This window comes from Lepidochelys kempii, chromosome 9 (assembly GCF_965140285.1).
Source record: "Lepidochelys kempii isolate rLepKem1 chromosome 9, rLepKem1.hap1, whole genome shotgun sequence".
Lineage (NCBI taxonomy): Eukaryota > Metazoa > Chordata > Testudines > Cheloniidae > Lepidochelys > Lepidochelys kempii.
Window position 1 is genome coordinate 11,988,581 of NC_136388.1, and position 21,968 is coordinate 12,010,548.

Genomic DNA, 21,968 nt, shown 5'->3' on the forward strand with positions numbered 1-21,968 from the left:
GTGCTGAGTACTTGAGCTGGTTGGCAATTTGTTGACAAAACTTTTTTTCCCCCACCAGAAAATGCTGATTTATCAAAACTTTTTGTGGGGAAAGTGTTGATTTCAATGACTTTTTCTACGTAAACATTTGGAAAAAGGTTTCTAACATGGCCTAAACCGTTTGTTTTGGCATCTTTGAAATGAAAAATTCCAGTTTTGCAGTTCAAAACAATGTTTCTTTGAAAAGATTAAGCTAGTTGTTGTAAAAAAAAAAAAAAAGTGGTTGAAATTGAAATGAAAGGTTTCATCAAATGAGATCATCCAAACAAAACCTTTTCTTTGCAAACATTTTTGAGATTTTGACTTTTCATCCCAAGTTGGGATAGAAACATTTTTCGATATCGCTCCCGGTTCTGAGGATGCATCTCATCTTCCATTGACTCCAATGGATATTGAGGTTGCTCAATATCTTACAAAGAATCAGGCCCTAAATGAGGAGTTTCTCTTGCTCTGTAATCCTTCCACTGGGGAGGGTAACTCTACCCCTATCCCACTCCCCTGACCACTAATGACTGGAACAGACTTGTGCTGTCAGGCTTGGATCCAGGCTTTTTCAAGACTCGTGGGTTTTATGGAAAAGAGACTTGCTACTAACAGTGGGCTAGTTTGTGCCCAGCCCCAAGATGGATACAGCCAGTGATCATGCAAAGAGCCTCTCCTCACTGTAGGCCTGATGCAAAGCCCACTGAAATCAATCGAAAAACTCCCCTTGATTTCAATGGGGCAGGGATAAGGCACTTTGTGTCCCTAGGGAGCTGCCAAGCAAATTGCTGTCCTCACTGGCAGAGAGGAGGTGGCCCTGTGGCTCCACATGGACTTGAGGACCATGGACTAAGGACATACAGGCACCAGTAAGTATAAAGGCATCCAAAGAGGGACCTATGTCTAAGGCTGCTAACTAGAGAGGGGCCTGAGCTACAAAGCTTGTATCTGAATCTGGATCTTTCACAAAGTTCAAGGACATTCAGATCTGGGTTATTTTGTGCTGGCTGTTAAAAGGCCAGCTGTGAAGTCTGGAACCTGATCCAAGTTCCCATTGTTAGTGGCATTCAGATCTGAGCTTTGAATATGGCTCATCTCTTCGACTAACACAACAAATGATACTGTTTGCAAGCTTCCTCCTATAGCAGGTCACAGATGAAAGAGACACAGAAACATCATTTGCTCCAGGCATCCTTCCATGATCCTGTATCTTTGCAGCCCTAGTGAATGAAGTTACTGTGATTCTGACCCTGCTCTCAGTTCCGTTTGAGATGGTACATAAAGCAGAAATTACCCAGTCTTGGTTCTCTGCCTCCCCCATAGACTGCATCTATTTATTCTAAGGAAAAATGATGAAAGAAAGAAGCAGAAAAACAGTGAGCAGGTGAGATGGTTACTTTATGGTGTGCTAATAGCCAAAAAGTCAATATAATAAAAATGACAACCCTCTTCTTTTGCACACTAGCATTACAGATCTAAGTGTCAATCTCAGTGAGATAGCTGAAAAGCTCATTCAGAGAACTAGGGGACTTGGAGATTTTCCATGTATCTGGTCAATGATTATAGATTCACATGCATAATGCTGAAAATGTTCCCAGGAAATATTTAAAAGGAATCAATGTACTCCATGGCAATAATGACAGAAGGCTTTTTATTATTGTATACAGAGTGATAGTGGGCATGCAATATTGATTTTGCAATGGAAAGATGATGACCTGTTTGCTATATGCTTTTGAGCACTTTCATTTCACTGTAACCTCCCATCACTTTCCTTTTTAATTGAGTCAGTTGGGAAATCGATCTAACATGTTAATGAAAGCAAAATCAAGACACCCAAAAAGCACCTCGTGTCCTCAATTGTATGGGGAAGGCAACAAGCATCTCTGTTATGCTTAGTGCTCAGTTCCAAATATTATTTAAAAAATTCTATTCTCTCCTTGCTTCCAACAAACTATATATCACAATTTGTGAATGCTCTGGAGGAGCACGTTATAACAGGCAATCTAAGGCTTGTTGCACACCTAAACTTTAGATTGACTTAGCTACATTGCTTTGGGCTGTGAAAAGTTTCATGCTTGTGCAATGTACTTAGGTTGACCTAATCTCCAGTGTAGATGCAGGTGGTCGAGAGAAGAATTCTTCCATCAGCCTAGCTACCACCTGTGAAGGTGGTGGATTTACTACAGCAATGGAAAAACCTCTTCTGTTGCTGTAGTAGGTGTCCATGCCATGGTGCTATGGCAGCATAGCTGCTGCTGCAGTGCGTGTAGTGTAAACATACCCTTATTCAGCTACCTCCATCTGTTACACCCACAGGGGCAGATTCCCTGCATGCAGAATAGTCATTTACACCAGTGCAAGGGGTGAGGGTGCAGCTGCCAAATCAGAGAGACAGCATTTTACGCTCACTTTGCCTAGGTATGGATGACCACTTCAAGGCACAGGGCAACAGAGAATCAGGCCTGTTGACATTAGTGGGTTGGTCTCATTGTTTCCTTGTGCTGCCCTGTCTCTGTCTGTATCCTCCTATTGTCTCTTGTGTTATACTTAGGTTGTAAACTCTTTGGAGCAGGGACAATCTTTTCGCTCTGTGTTCTTACAGCGCCTATGCGACAGGGTTCGACTCAGCGCTGTGGCATCTCCAGCTGGCTGTCCTGGGAATTAGCTTAGTTTGCCAGTGCACCCTCATCTGGTGATGTCTCGCCGGCCTCACTTCTGCTCCAGGAAGCAAGCTGTCCCAAAGAACACAGTGTCCTCTTCAGGACACAGCCCTCTGGCTGTGTCACACTCTGTTCTTTCCCCTTCCAGGGGAACCGTAGTTCACTCTCCAGCCACTTCCTCGGTGTCGAGTGAGGGCAGGAGGGGGGACCCGGGCTCACCCACTACTCCAGGTCCTGGCCCAGGGTCCCTGTAGATGGCAGCTACGCGCTGCATCCCCTCCAACTCCACAGTCTATTTCCCTGGACCACTTTCCCACAGCCCCAGCACCTTCTCTGCCCTTGTCTCAGGGCTCCAGCCAGGAGCTCGCTCTCACTCCCTTGATCCTGCCTAGCACTGCTCTGTCCAAAGTGCTAACTGCCCTCCACCTGCAAAGCAGCCAGTCCTCCTCCCTCCTTGAGCTCCAGGGAGTGACTCACTTGCTCTGGCTTGAGGCTCTTTTTATATGGGCCTGACTAGCCCTGATTGACTGCTCCTCGCAGCCCCTCTCCAATTGGCTGTCTCCTGCACAGCCTCCCTAGGGTCTTCTCCAATTGGCTGCCTGTTGCACAGCCTCCCTAGGGTCCAATTAACCCTTTATGGGCTAGTGTGGGGCAGATGCCCCATCACAGCCTAATTCAATGGGGTCCTGGCCCATGCCTTGGGCTCCTAAGTGCTACCACAATATACACAATAAATAATGATAATATATGTTTTAAAAGTAGCACTGGAATACAGTGTAGTAAACCAAAAGTGAATGAGTTTGGACTAAACTTTGCTCTTAATTGTAAACACACATATACATACACGTGTGAACATACACATTACATATATATATATACATACACTCAGTTCCATACATGTGTAACCACAAAGATGTCAGTGGCCTGGAGCCTGTGTAACTGAAAGCAGAGTTTGGAACCATAGCAAAACCTACTGTCCTGCAAGATGAAAAAAACGGAGTAAAATAATGCATTACTTTGACTGTTAGCTCTTCTGGGCTGGGACCATCTTTTACTTTGTGTATGTACAGCGTCTAGCCCTGCTCCTGACTGGGGCCCTTAGGTGTTCCTCGAACACAAAACATAAACAGCAGCAGCAGGTGATGGCCAAGGAAAAAGTAATCTTTTTGCTTTGTTAACATGAAGTTTTGGACTAGATTATTTACATTCCTTCAGTCATAGGCACCCAGCAAAGCTCCGGTACATTTGCAAAGGGGGAGTTCATTTTTTTCCAATACATTATTGTTGTTATTTCTTAAGCACGAACAGCATTATTCAGGAGATGAGTTGGAGCCTGATCTGTTGCTAAGGCTCTGTGTTTGTCACAGTGGTCATGGAAGACACGGATTCCGTGACTTTCCGTGACCTCCATGACTTCTGCAGCTGCCCATGCAGATGGCCTGGGAGCCAACTGAGCAGCTTGGGCAGCCCCCGGGCCAGTTGCACCAGCTATTGCTGGGGCAATCTCGGGACCCTCCGGTCCCACAGCAGCAGGAGTTTGGATGTGGGGGGGGGGCTCAGGGCTGGGGATTGGGTGCAGGGTGGTGCTTACCTGGGGGGGCTCCCCGGAAGGGCCACAGGAACTCCCCTCCCTCAGCTCCTAGCTCCATGCACTGCCTCCACCTGCATGCACTGCCCCCGCAGCTCCCATTGGCCGCGGTTCCCAGCCAATGGGAGCTGCAGAACCGGGGCTTGGGGAGGAGCAGAGGCAGCACGTGGAGCTAGGAGCTGGAGGTCGCCGCTTCCCAAGACCCAGGTAGGGAATTTGCTCCAGCCCTGCCATCCCCCCCTGCAACACCCGCAGTGCCCCCTGGGCCACATGCCCCCCGAGAACCCGTGCTCCCCCCAGCTGTTCCCAGTGCTCCCGACCACCCACGTCCCCCCTCCAGGCCATGGCCCCCATCGCCCATGGCGCCCCCCGGGCTACCCCCCCCCAAGTTTTAGTCAGGAGTATATGGTAAAAGTCACGGACAGGTCACGGGCCATGAATTTTTGTTTACTGCCCGTGACCAGTCCATGACTTTTACTAAAAATACCCGTGACTAAAACATCGCCTTATCTATCGCCCATGAAAGTCAATACAAGTTTCCCTTAATTAGTATTTGAATGACTCAGTCTCTTAACATTATTATCAATTAGGGGTAGAATGGAAACATTCTTGTACTGCTATTCATTTTAATTCCTTGTTGTATTCCTTACTGAGGGTACGCCCAAGCTGCAGAAGGAATGGGGATCCAAACTTCCCACAACTTTGGGGGTGCCAGGTTTTGGTCTGGGCCCGTCTCAAATGGTATGTCATATTTTTCTGTTGAGTTTGTCTTTTATTTTGACCGTGGAGGCCCTTTTAAAAACTGAGCACAACTGTGCGGCACTGGCTAAGCTAAGTGAACCTGCTGCCAGATACAGTTTAGTCACAGTCTCAGTCAAATGAATAACTTGAAAGCATCAGAAATATTGTTTAATCCACAGAAAGCAGGGAGGGACAGTTCAGAGAGCCTTCCTTCTTATTCCTTTAGGGTTCCATTGGCAACAGCTGTAGTGACCTTGGCAAGCCAGTCCCACTTGCCAAGATCTGGATCGGGGCCCAAAAATGAAGATGCGGAGGTTCTAAGGCCAACTGTGGCACATGGGAGTGAATGATAAGTGGCTCAGATGCCACAGCTTAGAAAACTACAAGCTGGTGCATAATAGTGTTGGATTTACTCTTTCACATGTACAGTGCGTCAAGAAATTGACGTACATACAGAGGCGGGGGGGCTAAAGAATTTAACCTGTGCAATGATTGATGTGTCATCATTACTCCATCAAATTATCTGACATGCAATACACATAAGAGTGCCGTGCAGGTAACTGGTGCTGTGTTTGCTGTGCTGGATTACTGACTATGATTTTGACCTGATATTTGCAGTATTTTAGATTTAAAAAAAAACCAAAACGTACTTTGATGAAGTTAAAGCATTAAAGCCACCATGCTCCCTCCTGACTACACGAGAGGTTTGCTAAAGTTCAGATGATAGGCACATACTGATATTTGCCAGCAAGATGGACTAAAATAAAGCCTTGGCATGGAGTGCTGTTATAACCCCCTGGTGCCTCAGTGAGGAGGATCATCTAGGAAAGGGTTCTCAGACCTTTTTCATAGAGAGATTGTCTCACGGACACTTCCCCTCCCATTCATGAAAACACAGACTACCTGTTATCTATGATATTCATATGGCAACCATTACCATAGGAGTATCTGAGGGCACCTCACAGTCTTTGAAGTGCATAACCTCACAACACCCTTGTGAGGTAGGAAAGTGCTGTTATCCCCAGGGGAAACTGAGGCACAGAGAACAAAGTGACTTGTCTAAGGTCACTCAACCAGGCTGTGGTGGACCAGGGAATTGAACTTAGGTCTCCCATGTCACGGCCCTAACCACTGCATCATCCTTCCTCTCATCTCATTTGCACTTACATAAGATCGCTGTGGCAAGTACTACCATTGCTTACATGGAAAATTATTCAGTACACATTTAGCTTCTTTTAATGTAGTTTAGTAGTTAGAGCAAAGATGACAGCCAGAAGTGCATTATCTGCTGTCTCTGCGTGGACCATTAGCAAGTGCTCTGGAGCCCTGAGTTTGGAACCTCTGGTCTGGTATATTACCATTAAATTTGAAACCTTGGAAATAAAAGTGGATTGGGGAGAGCTGTTCCGACATTTTGGAGGTGATGCTCAACCTCACTTACTAACTGCCAAATACTATGACAAAACCAAGGTTATGATGCTGTCAATGTCAAATCAATGTAAATGTAGAACAAGGGCATTTCCTCGTGCCATAAAAATATTACCTGCTCTATTATGACTTTTCATTAAATATTAGCAATATCTGACATTTGTATGAGGTGATTGCTTTATCCATTAAAAATTCTGGACAGTCCTGTGCAGCAAAAAGCCAGATGGCACTAGCAACCTTCAACCTGTCTTTGCTATTTCTGCACAAATGTGAGCTGAGGTCATTTTGATTTCAACATGCCTTTCATGTTACTATGCAAGACCTGTGGTACTGTACCAGATTTCTCATCCATACCTTGTAGCTGGATTTAATTTATCTAGATGAGCCAGAATGCAGCATTTTTTTCTTAGCTTTTAAGGTGATCTTTCACCACACTATTTTTAAAAGCATTAGTATCGTCCTAACTAAAATTGACCTTTTTGGATGTTGAGCTTTACACATCAGCTCTTTTACGGCAGCCACACCATAGCATACTTCAGAACTTTACCTCAGCATCTGAACTACAGATTTCAATTTATGTTACTCTCACACACCAAAGCTGATTCCCTAATAACTGAGCATTCTTAACTCTCTATTTCTTGAGGTAAAGAATGAAAAAGATTCTAAAATAAATGCATATATTGTACATAATGACAATTTGCGGTGCAGCAAATACAAAGAACAAATGAAAGTTCTTGTGATAAAAAGTAGACAGGTCCCACTCTTTGGCTGTTAATTCTTATTTCACACTTTTTTATCCGTTGACTTTTTCAATTTTCTGAGCAAAATGAGAAAATTAAATCTCTTTGCTTCATGCTCAGAAACAGAAGCAGTCTTACTTAGCAGAAAAGAGTTTTGTATCTAACCTTGTGTAATTCACACTGTCTGCCTCTCACAGGTATGGGGGGGAAACAGACACAGATCCTGAATGTGGTTTTCCAGATAATCAAAAGCTAAAATATGATAAACCAGTTGCATCAGAAAGTGGGGTGGAAAGTATCTGAAGGAGAAGTTGAAATAAGAGGCTCTTTGAAAATAAAATTATGATGTATCTTCTGACAAAAAATCATATTATAATGTTTTTGAGCTTGGAAAACTGAAAAATAGCTTAATTTAATAGCTTGGTACTTAGAGCCACTGAATGTGAATGAAGATTAATGCTCACTCATGTCGAAAAGAACTTGGTTTGCAGTTACATGTTACAGATATTTTAAATTAGCATATAGAGCATGCACAGTCAATTCATTTCCTCTGGGTTTGCCCACACTAGGAGTTAATTAATTTCCAATTAAATCAAGGTAGTTAACACATTTGTAAAGGCTAGTCTGTACACTTCACAATGTTAATTACATTGAGTTAACTAGGAATCAATTAATTTGAGGTAAAAAGGTCTAGTTGAGACACATCAGAAACACACCAAAGTATAGATACTCAGAAAAGTGACTATGTCTTTACTGAAAATATCTGCTCAATGTGCAGTGATGGTCAAAAAAGCTAACACAATGTTAGGAACCATTAGGAAAAGAATAGCTAATAAGACAGAAAACATCATTATGCTGTTAAATAAATCCATGGTACGTCCACAACTTGAATAGTGCATGCAGTTCTGGTTGCCCCATCTCCAAAAAGGATATATTAGAATTGGAAAAAGTACAGAGAAGGGCAACAAAATAATTAGGGGTATGGAACAGCTTCCATATGAAGAGAGATTAAGAAGAGTCGGACTGTTCATCTTAGAAAAGAGATGACTAAGGGACGATATGATAGAGGTCTATAAAATCATGAACAGTGTGGAGAAAATGAATAGGGAAGTGTTATTTACAGATTTAACACAAGAACCTGGGGTCACCCAGTGAAACTAATAAGCAGCAGGTTTAAAAGAAACATAAGGAAATACTCCTTCACACAATGCATAGTCAACCCGTGGAACCTGTTGCCAGGGGATGTTGTGAAGGCCAAAACTATAACAGGGTTCAAAAAAGAATTAGATAAGTTCATGGAGCATAGGTCTATCAATGACTGTTAGCCAGGATTATCAGAGATGCAACTCCATGCTCTTGGTGTCCTACGCCTCTAACTGCCAGAAGCTGGGAGTGGGTGACAGGGGATGGATCACTTGAAATAGCTCCGTTATGTTCATTCCCTCTGAAGCATCTGGCATTGACCCTGTTGGAAGACAGGATACTGGGCTAGATGGACCATTGTTCTGACCCAGTATGGCTGTTCTTATGGGAAAAAAGAGTGTGGTTTGTACATGGAGGTAACTAACTTCACGTAAATTCCTGGTGGTGACAAGGCACAGGGAGATTTTACCTCTGTATAGATAGTCAGATCAAACCTGGGTGGGGGATGTAGGGTTGACCTTGGCCATGTCTACACTAGTGGGAATCCAGCAGCATAGCTACAGCATAACACTGTAGTGTAAGCGCTATCTCCCAACAGAAGGGGGTTTTCCATCGCTGTAAGAACACTACCTGAGTGACAGTAGTTAGGTGAACAGAAGCGTTCGTCTGTTGACCTAGCTGTTGACCTAGCTGTTAGGTTGGCAGCTACAGCATACATAATCTTCTGTAATAGGAATGGCTGTTCTTAAAGTTATTGGGTCAGATTCTCCCTTACCTTGCACAAAGTGCAGTCATTTCCACCTGTGTAAAATGCTTTGCAGTCAGAACGGTGGACCTTTGCTTATATGTAAATGACACACACAAGTACCAGGCCCATTGAGAAGGAGAATCAGGCCCATTGTTTGGAAAGATTGTATACATTTGATACCCAGGCTGACGTTTTGCTTCTGTTCTGCAAAGTATTTCAGCTCCTGCAGAAAGATCACAATCCCACTCTGCATTTCTTCTGTATTGTATGATGGCACATTCAGGTCTTTGAATGGAGCCATGTACCTTTATGGGACCACACCAATGATAATAATGATAATGTTCTGCAGGTCTATTCAGGAGACAGGGCTTGGGGGCCTACTAGGTTCCTGTTATCTTATTGCTGAGAGCTTTAGTGAATAGAACAACAAAGCCACTAGCCTGCAGCTGTCTAGTGATAACATGTGATCTGGTCAGTTCTTATATAAGCTAGTAATTGTGGTTGAGCTAGGTCAATACTTGAATGGAAAAGAGGCAGCCATGGAATCTTTTGTTTTCCACTCATATTCTCTCCTTGGTCCCACCATGGCAGGTGACTCACTCTCTTAAACTGCATCCCCACTGCATTAGTAGCCTGAGTTTCAGGTGCTCTCAGGCTCCAACCACCCCTTCCCTGATGAGCTAGCTACCTCCAGCTTGCAGTCCTGTTACCCCTAACCTGACCCCGCACCACACCCCAGAGGTCACACTTGAGCTACGCATGTAGTGAAGGCATACCTGTAGATCCTGAAGAACATTGCAGATGGCAAGTCGCTAAGGGTGGAATGGTACCACCACTGTAGTGGGAGGTGTAATTTCCATCTTGAGTAGATGTACATCTGACAGCTTTGACTGAGCTAGTGTGCTAAAAACAGCAATTTGGGCGGCACCTCAGGCTAGCTGGCCTGAGTACAACCTACCCGGAACCTAGGTATGTATTCAGGGTGGCTAGCCCGAGCCACCGCCCACACCGCCCTGGCACTGCTATTGGTAGCACACTCGTTTGATCAAAACTAGTGTGCACCTGCCTACTTTAGCTGGAAATTACACTTCCAGCTGCAGCGTGGTCCTTAATATTAGTGCCTAGACACATTAGTGAGAGATGCCTTAGAAATCTTTGGGGCCTATGTTCTTAACAGAAGTGAAGCACAGAAGTCAGGAAATCTAAGTAGGTACTATGGGATTATTGAACACTCTGCTTCTTTGGATTTACATTTAAATACTTTTGAACTTCAGTGAATAGGTGTCCTGGGCCGATATTGACAGAAGAACACTGAATTCAGAGAAACTGCAGCAGAAGCAAAACATAAAGGCCTGTTCTGCAGACAGAAAGCTGTTAGCTTTTAGGCTCCAACCATGGACCATATTTGAAATTGCTCATGTTTCCTGAGTTTGTGTGTACTGGCATATGGGGGGGAGGGGTGGAGTGGGGAGGGCTTTGGGTGGAGTACAATACGGGGTGCTGGCCCTCTCCAGTGCAGCAACCTGGAAGATCTCTGAGGAAAACCAAAGTTATGTCAACTACCTTTGGGAAACAGGGAAAAATGGTTTCACCCTGTCTCTGTAAAGATTAATTTCAGTGGTGTGATGTTTTTAAAAGTCTCTACATATCTGTAGAGGTCAGTATGTCTTAAGAAATAGAAACCACTGCCAAACTGAAAAGCCCATGTACAAACATTTAAAATGGGTCTCTAATCAAGGTCAACAACGAAAATGGGGCTACACTGAAATTAATTAATCCCTCGGGAGGGGGGAAGGTTTTAATCTGGGTATATATTTTACTAATTTTTGCACTCAGGATTTTGCAATGAACCCAAAAAGCATCTTTGGTTGAAATGTTTTTGGAAATAATTAAATGGACCAAATATTACGCACCTCCATTTGAATGTAGGTCTTTTTTTAATAAAGGAGATAATTTTAGCTCCCTGAACTTGAAAAGACTATTACAGAAGTACAAATGTCATTAATGCCGAGGGGGATAATGCTGGGCATCAAAAGAGAGTGGGAGAGGAAAGGGGCTTGGTTGAACCAGTCCTTCTGCTAAGCAATTTACATTCTGAAATGTGAGGGGAAACAGATGTACTTAAATGTTATTCTGCTTTTAAAATGTGTATATTTTGGTCCTGCCAACAGACTAGTTTTCCACTTGACTATTCAGGAATTGGCCCCTAAGTCTATCATGAAATTAACCAAAGTACGGAAAGAGCACTGCTCCTACCTTGCATTAGTCACTGTCTTGACCTTATGCCCTCCCATATTCACTTCAGTATATATTTCAGCCAGTAAATTCTCTGTGTGCACTGTAGAATTCCAGAGTCAGTGGGGTCCCTGGTAAACAAGAGAAACAAAATTGGAATTCAAGCTGTGAGGAAACCTGTTTGGAGCTGCAGCTGTTTGTTTATTTAAAAGAAAACCTGCCTATTCAAGATGGACTGTGATTCCATATATCTTGACACCACGGGCTTTCACATCCTATTCCCCTTTCTTTGGCTGTCTACCGAGCTTGGCTATCCAGCAAGGATGCAACAGGCTCATTTCTTGCTTTTGCTATTTTAATACCTTCCTTGCCCTTGCTTTGTTCCCCTGTACTTTTATCCACCAAAAATTATAACATCCTCAAATCTTACACCTCTGCTGTCACTCCCTTCTTTGGATCTCCTCACTGAGTTTCCATTGTCTTTTGCATTAAGTTCAAGCTTCTCATCTTCCCCTTCAAGGCGCTTCACAACTCTATAGGCACTGGTGACTGAATAGAAGGACATTGTGTTCACATACGGAACCTGCCACCCCTTCTAAATATTACTTGAACCATAACACCAGGAGGGATTGCAGGTGCTCAGTACCACACAGGCCTTTTCAGTCAGGAAAGCATAAGCTTTTCTCACTAAATTATATGGGTTTGGTTTGCCTTTTAGGTATGTGGATCACGATCCACTCCTCGTATTTAATAATGGATTTGTCCATTTCTACGTCCATTGCCAATGATGAAGGACACAGGGCTCTAATACAGAAGGATCATCAGTGATGTCAAAAGCTCTGCACTTTGCTTGCAGGCACAATCTAAACCATTATAAGACTGACTGAGAGTGCTTTGGGTATGTCTTCTGCAAAGTCTGCAGATAGCTTGGAGAGCTTTGGCTGCGTCTCTCCTTGAAACACTTCAATAGCACTGTCCCTATTTGAGCGAGGAAGCACCAAACAACTAATTAGTGATTAATGTGACCTCTCTGGCCCAGGAACCTAACTCCCATGGATTTCATATAGGCTTAAATAAGGATGGTCAAACCCTCAGCTGGTGTAAATCAGTGCAGTCCCATTGACTTCTGTGGGGTTGTGACAACTTGTCAGCCAAGGATCTAGCCCTAATATTTTCAAAGTGTTTTGAGACTCTTGGATGAAAAGTGCAGTGAAAGTGCAGAATGCTATTATATTGGCGCTCAGCCTCCAACACATGCAGTCCTGCCTCTTACATAAGGAATTAGGAACCCCACCTGAGCCGTTACAAAATACATTCTCTGCAGCCACACGAGGTCTCCACTTAACTGTGACAGCTGGTGGGCCTAGCGGGGACTTTGGATGAGCAAGTTCAGCATTTCTTCAGTCCTACATGCTCCTCCACCCGGCTGGTTTAAGGAGATGCACCAGTGCTTTTCCTAGCACCAGCCCCTGTCTGCAAGACAGGGCTAATGAAGTTCCTCTCTAAGGTCCCTGGGTGAAATGGGTGGCAATGAGATTGGGCTAGTCATTGAAAGGGATCTAAACATTTGTCAGACGCTGCCAGCAGTAGGAGCAAGGGGATGGAGTGCCCAGGTACCCTTAGTGTTTGCTTGTAATAGCCAGCCCCTCAGTTTTCAAACACCCTGGTCTTCATTAAATATTTACTCCCCTCAGTTTGCTGCAGGGCGAATTAGAGTAGATCTGAAAGCGCTTTACTGGATGGGAAGGTGCAGTGTGTGCAATTCCTGAAAGGCAAATTCTCCTCCACCAAAGCAGCCTCACACCCTTCAGGTTGAGCATAAGCTTTCATGAGCTACAGCTCACTCCACTGCATGCATCTGATGAAGTGAGCTGTAGCTCACGAAAGCTTATGCTCAAATAAATTTGTTAGTCTCTAAGGTGCCACAAGTCCTCCTTTTCTTTTTGCGGATACAGACTAACAGGGCTGCTACTCTGAAACCCGTCAGGTTGGGGACCCCCCTGTTGGGGCAGGGGGAGCAGGCCTGGTGTTCTCCTCTAGCCACAAGAGGGAAATCTCCCCAAATCACATTAGGTTATGTGCACCAAGGAGCATTGTTCCGGGGAGCCACCCATTTAAGCAGAGTGCCGGGGCAGACAGAGGCAGGGGAATCTCTAGCAGCCGGCACACACTTCCATGGAGCAGGGGGACTCAGAGTCAGTGTGGAAGCACAGGGCCTTTGTTCAGAGAGCCTCGAGCTTCAGGCAGATCCCCTGAGATTCAACCATTCTCAGAAAGGCAGTATGGCTCAGGGGCTAGGGCACTTGCTGAATCTGTGCTGGGCTCCGTTGCTGTGTGACCCTGGGCAAGTCACTCTGAGTATCTACACAGCAGCTGGGAAGTGTGATTCCCAGCTTTGATAGATGTACACAGGCTAGCTCTGCTTGAGCTGGCATGCTACAGACAGCAGTGCGCCCACAGCCTGAACACAATGCTACCCAACCCCCTGGGTACGTACTTGGGTGGCCAGCCTGTGCCACTGTGGCCATGCTGCTGATTTTAGGTGATGGCTTGAGCAGAGCTGGGAAATGTCTGTTGTGTAGAGGTACCCTCTGGGCCTCTGATTCCCCTCCCACCTACTCTGTCTTGTTTATTTGGATTGTAAGTTCTTTTGGTCTCTGGCTATTTGTTTGTAAGTGCCTACTATGCTGGGCCTGTGCAGGCCCAATTAATCAATGTGCACTTGGCGCACTTGCACAGAGCCCCCATCTCAGGGGAGCCCCGGCCACAGCGGGAACAGCCTCCTCCTCCCCCAGACCCCCATCCATGGCCAGGAAGGGGGTCAGATGGGGTGTGGCAGAGGGAGGGCCTGCTTGCATTCTGTAGCGAGGGCCAGTGGACTGGAGTGGGGAGCCAGGCCAGCCCCACAGGATAGGAGTCATTAAGAGGTGAGCGTAGGGAAGGCTCGCTCTCCAACAACACCCCGTCCTGGGGTCTCCCACCCCACGGGAACAGGACCTGATGCTCTCACTACTTTTTACAGAACCTTTAAAAAAAATTCCTTGCCCTTGCGCGTATACACACAGCCACACATTTTACCTTGTAATTAAAGCCTCTTATCACGCCCAGCACCACTTTAAAAATAGTCCTCAATCCTCCACAGACCACAGAGAAGCAATAACCCTGCTTACACAACATTGGATGTCCTGCTTCTGAAACCCAGGCCTCACATGAAAAGAGAAAAGAAAAGGAGTCTGAAGAGAAAGGGGTGGGGGTGGGGGAAGGGACTGAGAGTGAGAAAAATGAAAAGGAAAAAACAAACAAACAACGTAAACATCCCCCCAAAACTCCATTTGGATCCTTTTACCCTCACCAGCATTTAAGCTGGCTGTGGGTGGGAAGATACTCACAGCACAAGGGGAAAAGGAAGTGTGGAGATAAAGAAGCACAGACAGTCAGTGTGAATGGGGAACAAAAATCTCATTTAGATTCCTAGTAGTAACCCATTTCAAAGAGCTAGAAAAGAGAAAGCAGCATCTCCCATATCCGCAGGAGGAGGAAACCCTTGCATCCGTTAGGAAGAGACAGCTGATATTTTTCAAAAGCTCCTTTCTGGGAGGCCATGAAAGGGAGCAGGAGACCCTGCAACTGACATCCTGAGATACCCTTTTTAGCAAGGGGAAAAAAAAAAAAGCTGCTCTGAAAGAGGAAACAAGGCTGGATACAGTCAGAGGAGAAACTTGCCTTCTGTATTGTATTCCCCCAGTCTCTCTCCCTCCCCGATGGAACTAAGTGTTCCTCTCAGTGCTGGTGTGAACAGTGTCTGCCCATTCTCAGTGGCTGATAAGCATCAGCATTCTTAATGTTGAGTAAGAATAATGCTGTGGTTAGAAATCCCAGTCCAAGCAGGTGATTAAGGAATAGAGATGGGCATTTATTTCTTCACTCTCCAATTCATTCTGCTTGACAATATAATAAGGGAAAGGTCACCCCAGATTACCGCATGGCACAGAAGAACCGTGCTTCAGGAAGGACTGTTTCTCCACCACCAAAACAAAATTCACCCTCCAGCCCTTTCTGTGTTACACACAGTAAACACCACAGAAATTACATGCACAGCTGTTTCAGGGCCAATTAGTCATGTGAGCTTTGAAACATCAATATTCCTTCCCTGGTTATCAACACTGTAATTATTGCTTGTCAGGTTTTTATGTTCTTCTTAAAATAAGCATCCAGGCGCTCAAAGTAACCCCTGCAGAACCTACTGGTGCAACAGCACACAAACAGCCCATGGAAGAGGGAAGGATTGCAATCCCCATTTTGCGAATGGGGAGATAGAAGAGCAGAGGAGTTAAGTGGTTTGCCCAGGATCACAGGGGTTATGGGTGTCAAGGCTGGGATTAAAACTCAGCAGTTCTTGACACTCAGTACTGTGCTCAAATTAGTGAGCTTCTTGCCCTCCCTGGTGTATGTCAGACCAAGGGTTGGCTGTAGGACTTTATGGGTGTAATGTGTTTCAGTGATGTCTGCCTTCACTTGATAGATTTCATAGCATTTCAAGTGGAACTGGGTCCAAAGCTTTCATTCAGAATGTGCCCCAGTGCAAAATGGCTTTTGCATCAAAATGGAAACTTCCATGGGAAATGTCCAGTTTTGAGAAAGTTTGTCTTGTTTTTCCATCAAATATTTTCAGGAAAACTTCATTTTTGCCTGACTAGCCATACTTTTTTGATTTTTGGTTGCTGAAAACAAAGAGTTTTTTGTTTTTTTTTGACAAAAACTTGAAATATTTTACAGAAAAGTAACAGTGAAAATGAATTGTTGTTCTGTGTTCTTTCACAATTAAAATCCTTTCCCAATCAGCTGTGAACCTGCATCCATGTCAAGTACTGGCCGACACTTGTTGTATGGAATTGAACATAGTACACTATGTGTTTTTGGTATGGACAGGGGCTACCAGGGCTTTACACAGCTCATTTCTAATAATTTTGCTGGGAGCTGCTTTTGAAGCCAAATCTCTGACAGAGAGAACTTGAACGGGGCACCATCTCCTTACCCATAGAGTGGCTCATAGGCATCCATAGAGCAGCACTGGGTAATCTTCTCCACTTTGCCCATCTGGCTGAGTTCTGGCTTGTATCTAGGAATGCTGGGGTAGCTAATTCAGTGTTTATACCCATTCACCAATGATCTCAGAGAGTTTCATCACTTACCCTTTGGATGCCCTGAGCCAGTGTCCTTCCCTGGGTGTGTGGCTTGTTCATATGTCTTGTGGAGGGAGATCATCTAGCTGGCTCTGACTCCTTCTTACAGCCTTTGGGGTGCCCAGAAAGTGGGACCCCTTCTCCCCAGTTCAGGAGAAGTTCTTTGGGTGCAGGTAGCCTACTTGCTGCCCTTCCCCACCCCTCGGTCCATTCAGTATTAATGGAACCCAAAAGGTTCCACGCAGATCTACTGTTGCTCTTTCACTGTTGGTAACCTCATACTGTGGCCTTCTGCATCCCAGAATAGGAATCACCCTTTCTGCCCCCACCAAGAATCTCCTTTATTTGTATGGTCCCCATTACTGCAGCATTTGAGCATCTCACAAATCTTTATCCTTACAACACCCATCAGAGGCAGGGAAATGCTATTATTCTCAATGTACAAGTGGGAAACAGAAGCACTGAGAAACTAAGTGACTTGCCCAAGGTCACGCAGGAAGTTTGAGGCAGAGCAGGGGATGGAACCTTGGTTTCCCAATTCTCAGGCTAGCATCCTAACCACAGGACTGTCTTTCCTCTTGGGCACCCTAGCTGGGCATATCTGACAAACCTTTTCTGAATCTTGGGTTTCTAATGAAACTTGTCTGGTTTTGTGCTTTGTTGCAAAACTATCATCCGTGGGTTATCCTGGGTTAGTCACCTAGGCTACCAGACCAGATGGTGCTGAGATGATGTTCAGCCATCTCCAGATCTGATTTGGAAACCTAAAGGTTAAAATCTCTCTCTCCTTACAAATTCCTGAGCAAACAAGCTCTCCAGGAAACAATTTATGATCTTTAACATGAAGGAAGGAAACAAATGATGTCACAGACGAATTTGGAAGTTCTACAGATGACAGACAAATCTAGACCACGATGTACTGCAGCATCTCCTAAGTTCTTTCCTAGACAGAGAAGTAGAACTGGTTGAAAAATTTCAAAATGTTTTGACAAAGAAATGGGACAGATTGTTCACATATGTTCCCATTTTCCAGCCAGCTGTACGGAGAAGCCAGGTTTGAGGGCTTTCATGGTGCAAAAGCTGGATGGATGTTTAGCTGAAGACAAAACCTGGATAGTTAACAATGTTCCACTAGCATTTAATTCTGTTCCCGTTTAAAACAGTCATAGTTTTGCTATGGAGTTAAATAAGGGGTGAGGCAGCTCTTCAGTGTCACCATGACAAGGCAGCATGTTCTGGATGAATCAGTACAGAACTGATTCTGTGAGCCAGGATCTCATGTGTTGTAATGGCATCACCTCTCTACATCTAAGTTTCTTCAGTTGTAAGATGGGGGAAGAATAACAATTACCTTTCACTCAAGAGTGTTGTGAAGTGGTTTTTTACAGTTCTTTAGTGAGGCTTGGTATTATTAAAGAAGCCAACAGTCTTTGACAGTGAGTTAGTATGCTACCTTTTTACCACTAAAGGCCTGGGTTTAAGTTACAAATGGAAATGAATTTGGTAGTCTCTTCAGATTGACTCCCATATCTCTTCCTGTGGTGAAGAGAGACCCCAGGCTGCAGCGGGTCAAGACCGAGGTACATTGGCACAGCTATGTCTGGGAAGCTTGTCCAGCTCCCACCCAGCAGTGGTTCTGTCTCCACTCATTTATTAGGGCTTTGCATTCATGAGCACTAAATTCACCCATGATGGTTTGTTAAATTAATGAACACAGAAGCTGATGCAGAGTTCCTGCATGCTCATTTGCTACGAGGGACAAATTTTAGCTCCTTGCTCTCCTCAGTGGTTTGAGCATTGGCCTGCTAAACCCAGGGTTGTGAGTTCAATCCTTGAGGGGGCCATTTAGGGATCTGGGGCAAAAATTGGGGATTGGTCCTGCTTTGAGCAGGGGGTTGGACTAGATGACCTCCTGAGGTCCCTTCCAACCCTGATATTCTATGATTCTATGATTCTTTCCTTCTCAGTGACCTTAGTAGGTTCACATTTTACACCTCAATCAGCGTCCCTGTTTGCTATGCAGCTTTTCGTTTGGAAACCAAAAATGATACAACACACTGCAGTTAATGCTAATGACGTGCGATCTTGTTTTTCTCATTACTCTCTATTGCTGCTTAATGACCTAAACATCTTGAGCACTTTTGATAAGTTGGCTGAGGTGTATTGATTTAATTTCTCGAGTTTCTTTTGTGAAGGGCTCTTACTGATGAGCACTGACGCAAGTAATTTGCAGCTTTTGGTGCCTGCGATGCACCGCAGCAGAACGGGGAACAAAATAAAGAACATTTCACCTGGAAGAAGTTCTGCTTCATGAACACTGCTGAGATTTCTGAATAGATCGGTAGTGCCCATTGCTTTAGCATCTGGGATAAATGTCAATATAAAGCGATGCAGAAAGATGACGGAGTGCTTTGGGTTAGCCAAAGGAATACCTGTAAAGATGAACTTTGCACCACACTGTCAGACTAACAAACTCTGGCTCAGATGGGCCCCCTGAGGAAGCAGGTTCCACAGTTAGGGACCCTGCAGCAGGAACGCTCTGCTTCCAGCCTCATAACAACACTGCATGAGATTTTGTATCTCTTCTTTCCAATAAGTAGTATCTTTCTAGGGTTTGATCTAGATGTAAATGAGCTAAAAAGTGCATCAAAACTAAATCTTTCCCTTTTACTCTCTCTGCCTTTGCACTTAGGGTTGCCAACCCACCAGGATTATCCTGGAGTCTCCAGGAATTAAAGATTAATCTTTAATTAAAGATTATGTCATGAGATGAAACCTCCAGGAACACGTCCAACCAAGCTTGGCAACCCTATTTTGCACTCTGAAATTTTAAAAATTATTGCCCCCGCCCCAGGATATTCACTGCTCACCTCCTTGTCTCAGGCTTTGAGTCAGAAGACATTGGAAGAGCAGCTTCTGCCTGGGACTATGTAGGAACAGGATTTTATAACTGTACTATAAGAATAGAGGTACTAACGTGCATCTTGATTTCATTTTACCAGCCACCCTTTTTGAATAGCAGCCATCCTTTTTGAATAGGACCCTCTGGGACATTGGTAGGAATGCATCTGACAGACTGCCAGTGTCTGTACTGATGTTAAGGCAGGGACAGACCAGAACAATCCTTATGACTGATTATGGTCACCCTTTTGTTTTAGGATAAGTTATAATGTCTACTGCATCCGATGAAGTGAGCTGTAGCTCACGAAAGCTCATGCTCAAATAAATTGGTTAGTCTCTAAGGTGCCACAAGTACTCCTTTTCTTTTTGCAAATACAGACTAACACGGCTGTTACTCTGAAACCTGAAATGTCTACTATGGTTTCCTTTATGTATTACAAATTAGGCACTCTAGTAAAATATACATTTCTTTGTTTTAAGGTTTAGTAAGTAAAAGACAGGATGTTGTATTGTGTCTATGTTAAGGAGATTCAAAATAAACTGACACTTTGTATTCTCAAAGGTCTCTGTAAAAAGACTGTTTGTGTGAATGAAGAAGGTATGCATCAGGAAAAGACAAGGTGTGAAGGCCATTGTTACAGCCAGATGGTCAAGAAAAAAGGAGTAAAGAGACTTAACGACACCAGAAAATCATCAACGCACATCCATAATGAAGGAAGGGCAAATTGACGACCCTGAGGTGAAGGCTGGCACCCCTAAAGACAGAACAACTGATTAAATCAGAACCAGGACAGGATAACCCTCTCGGAGGTGTATTGGAATGTTTACATCAAAAGATACACCAATTAAGAAGTAACCAGTTACAACCTGACACAGCAAAATCCATAGTCTTCAATGGAGAAAAAAGACTATAAGAACAGGGTGCTTGGCCATGGGACTTTGGGTTCGTTTTGCCACACTCCAGGAGCATCGGATCACGACTGACAGAGCCCTGCTCCCCTCTGCGACCAATCTGGCTGGTCACTATATTGATCCAGACTCTGGACTGGTAACTATAAACATCAACTGGCAGGACTGTGTGCATGGTGTGCGTGTGAGATTGAAAAGCATATGCTAACTGTTGTATTCTCCATAAATGTGGCGTGCTGCCTTCTTCCCTATAAAGATCCCGTGTGCTTGTTATAAGTATAACAACTTGGTTGGCATAACTTTTGTCTGATCGGCTGGGTGGAGGCTCCCTTTACTAGCTCTGCTTCAATTGCAGTAACGTGCTGGATACCCATGCGCTGAGTCCAGACACCTGCTGGAGAATGCTGCTAATGACTGGGATTGGTTAATTCCAGTGTAATATCTAGTTGCTGGTTAGCAGATGCAGCAGCCCTAACAACTCAACCATTTTTTGAAACTGTTTCTCTCATACTGAAGTGTCCATGAAACAGTCATGACCAAATCTGCAAATTGGCTTTGGCCCAGCCTCTATTTGGCTTTAATATTCAGCCATGCTATTTTGGTCTTCCCCCCAAAAGACAGATTTTTGTTTATGTGGCAATAACATATCTGTGAGACCAAATGGGTACTTAGAGAGCTCACTACCTAAGCTGAGCACTGAAATACCATTTGCACTGCACTGCAGTTCACATTCTGGGACACTCATAAAACATGACTGCCCAAAGTTGCATAGGCAAGTTGGCACATACTTTTGAGGTCACACATTTAGAGGCTGCTTTTGGAAATTAGCCCCTGTACAAGTGATTTGTGTCTCCTTCTTTGGTCAGGTGTGGTCACTGCCTCACTTTCCCCTTTTCTGTATAGGTTAATTTAGCCCTCTTTCCCCTTTTCTGTATAGGTTAATTTAGCCCTCTGGCCAAAACAAGTCAACTCTTGCTCTTCCAGGGAAACAAAAATCCAGTGTCATTCACCAAAACCCTCAGTCCAGAGCTCACAAGCAGTCCTTTACCCCTAGACTTCAACTCCTGTTGAGACCCACAAGCAACTCTAGGTCTCCCCCTCAATCTCTGACTTTCAAGCCCAAAACATCACCTTTGGGTACTTCCTATATGTCTCCTTCCAGACACTTCTAAACCCCCATTCTGAGCCCTTTGCTTGGATTAACTTTATTCCCTTCAAGTTTCCCACTGTTTCTGAGGAAAGGCTGCTCTTAATATTTCCCCAGCAACCTTCCCAGAATGCTTTGCTTTGTCTGTAAATTCAAGGGTCTCTCCAAGTTGCAACTCCTACATCCCATTATTCTGGGCAGAAACCAGTAACAGTAATGTGCTATACCCGGATGAACTCTTATAGGGCCAGTACATTCTTAGAGCCCTTAAATGTTGCATCAAAAGCCAATTAAAAAAACAGCTACATGCATTTCTTAAACCTTGATTTGAAGATTTCACATGAAAATATTAAATGATCCTGCTCCACAGGACAAGTCCATGCACTGGACAGGGTGAGTAGGTATCCCCTAATGCCTACATATTATGCTACAGAATTAAAAAAATATTATTTAAAAGAATGAAGTCTCTAGCCCTTATTGGTGCACAGATAACTTTAAAGAAAGTGAACCAAATGTAAATCAAT

At 44.3% G+C, this 21,968-nt stretch overlaps 1 protein-coding gene across 1 annotated transcript in view; it reads left to right on the forward strand.

Annotated features, from left to right (window-relative positions):
- The window catches only part of ZMAT3 (zinc finger matrin-type 3), a 62,238-nt gene extending 41,786 nt beyond the window's left edge, over positions 1-20,452 (forward strand). The window contains exon 7 of the mRNA XM_073359325.2: positions 19,951-20,452. Within this exon, the coding sequence (XP_073215426.1) occupies positions 19,951-19,960 (10 nt within the window). The 3' untranslated portion in view covers positions 19,961-20,452. The remainder of the gene's footprint in view (positions 1-19,950) is intronic.
- The last annotated feature ends 1,516 nt before the right edge of the window (positions 20,453-21,968 follow it).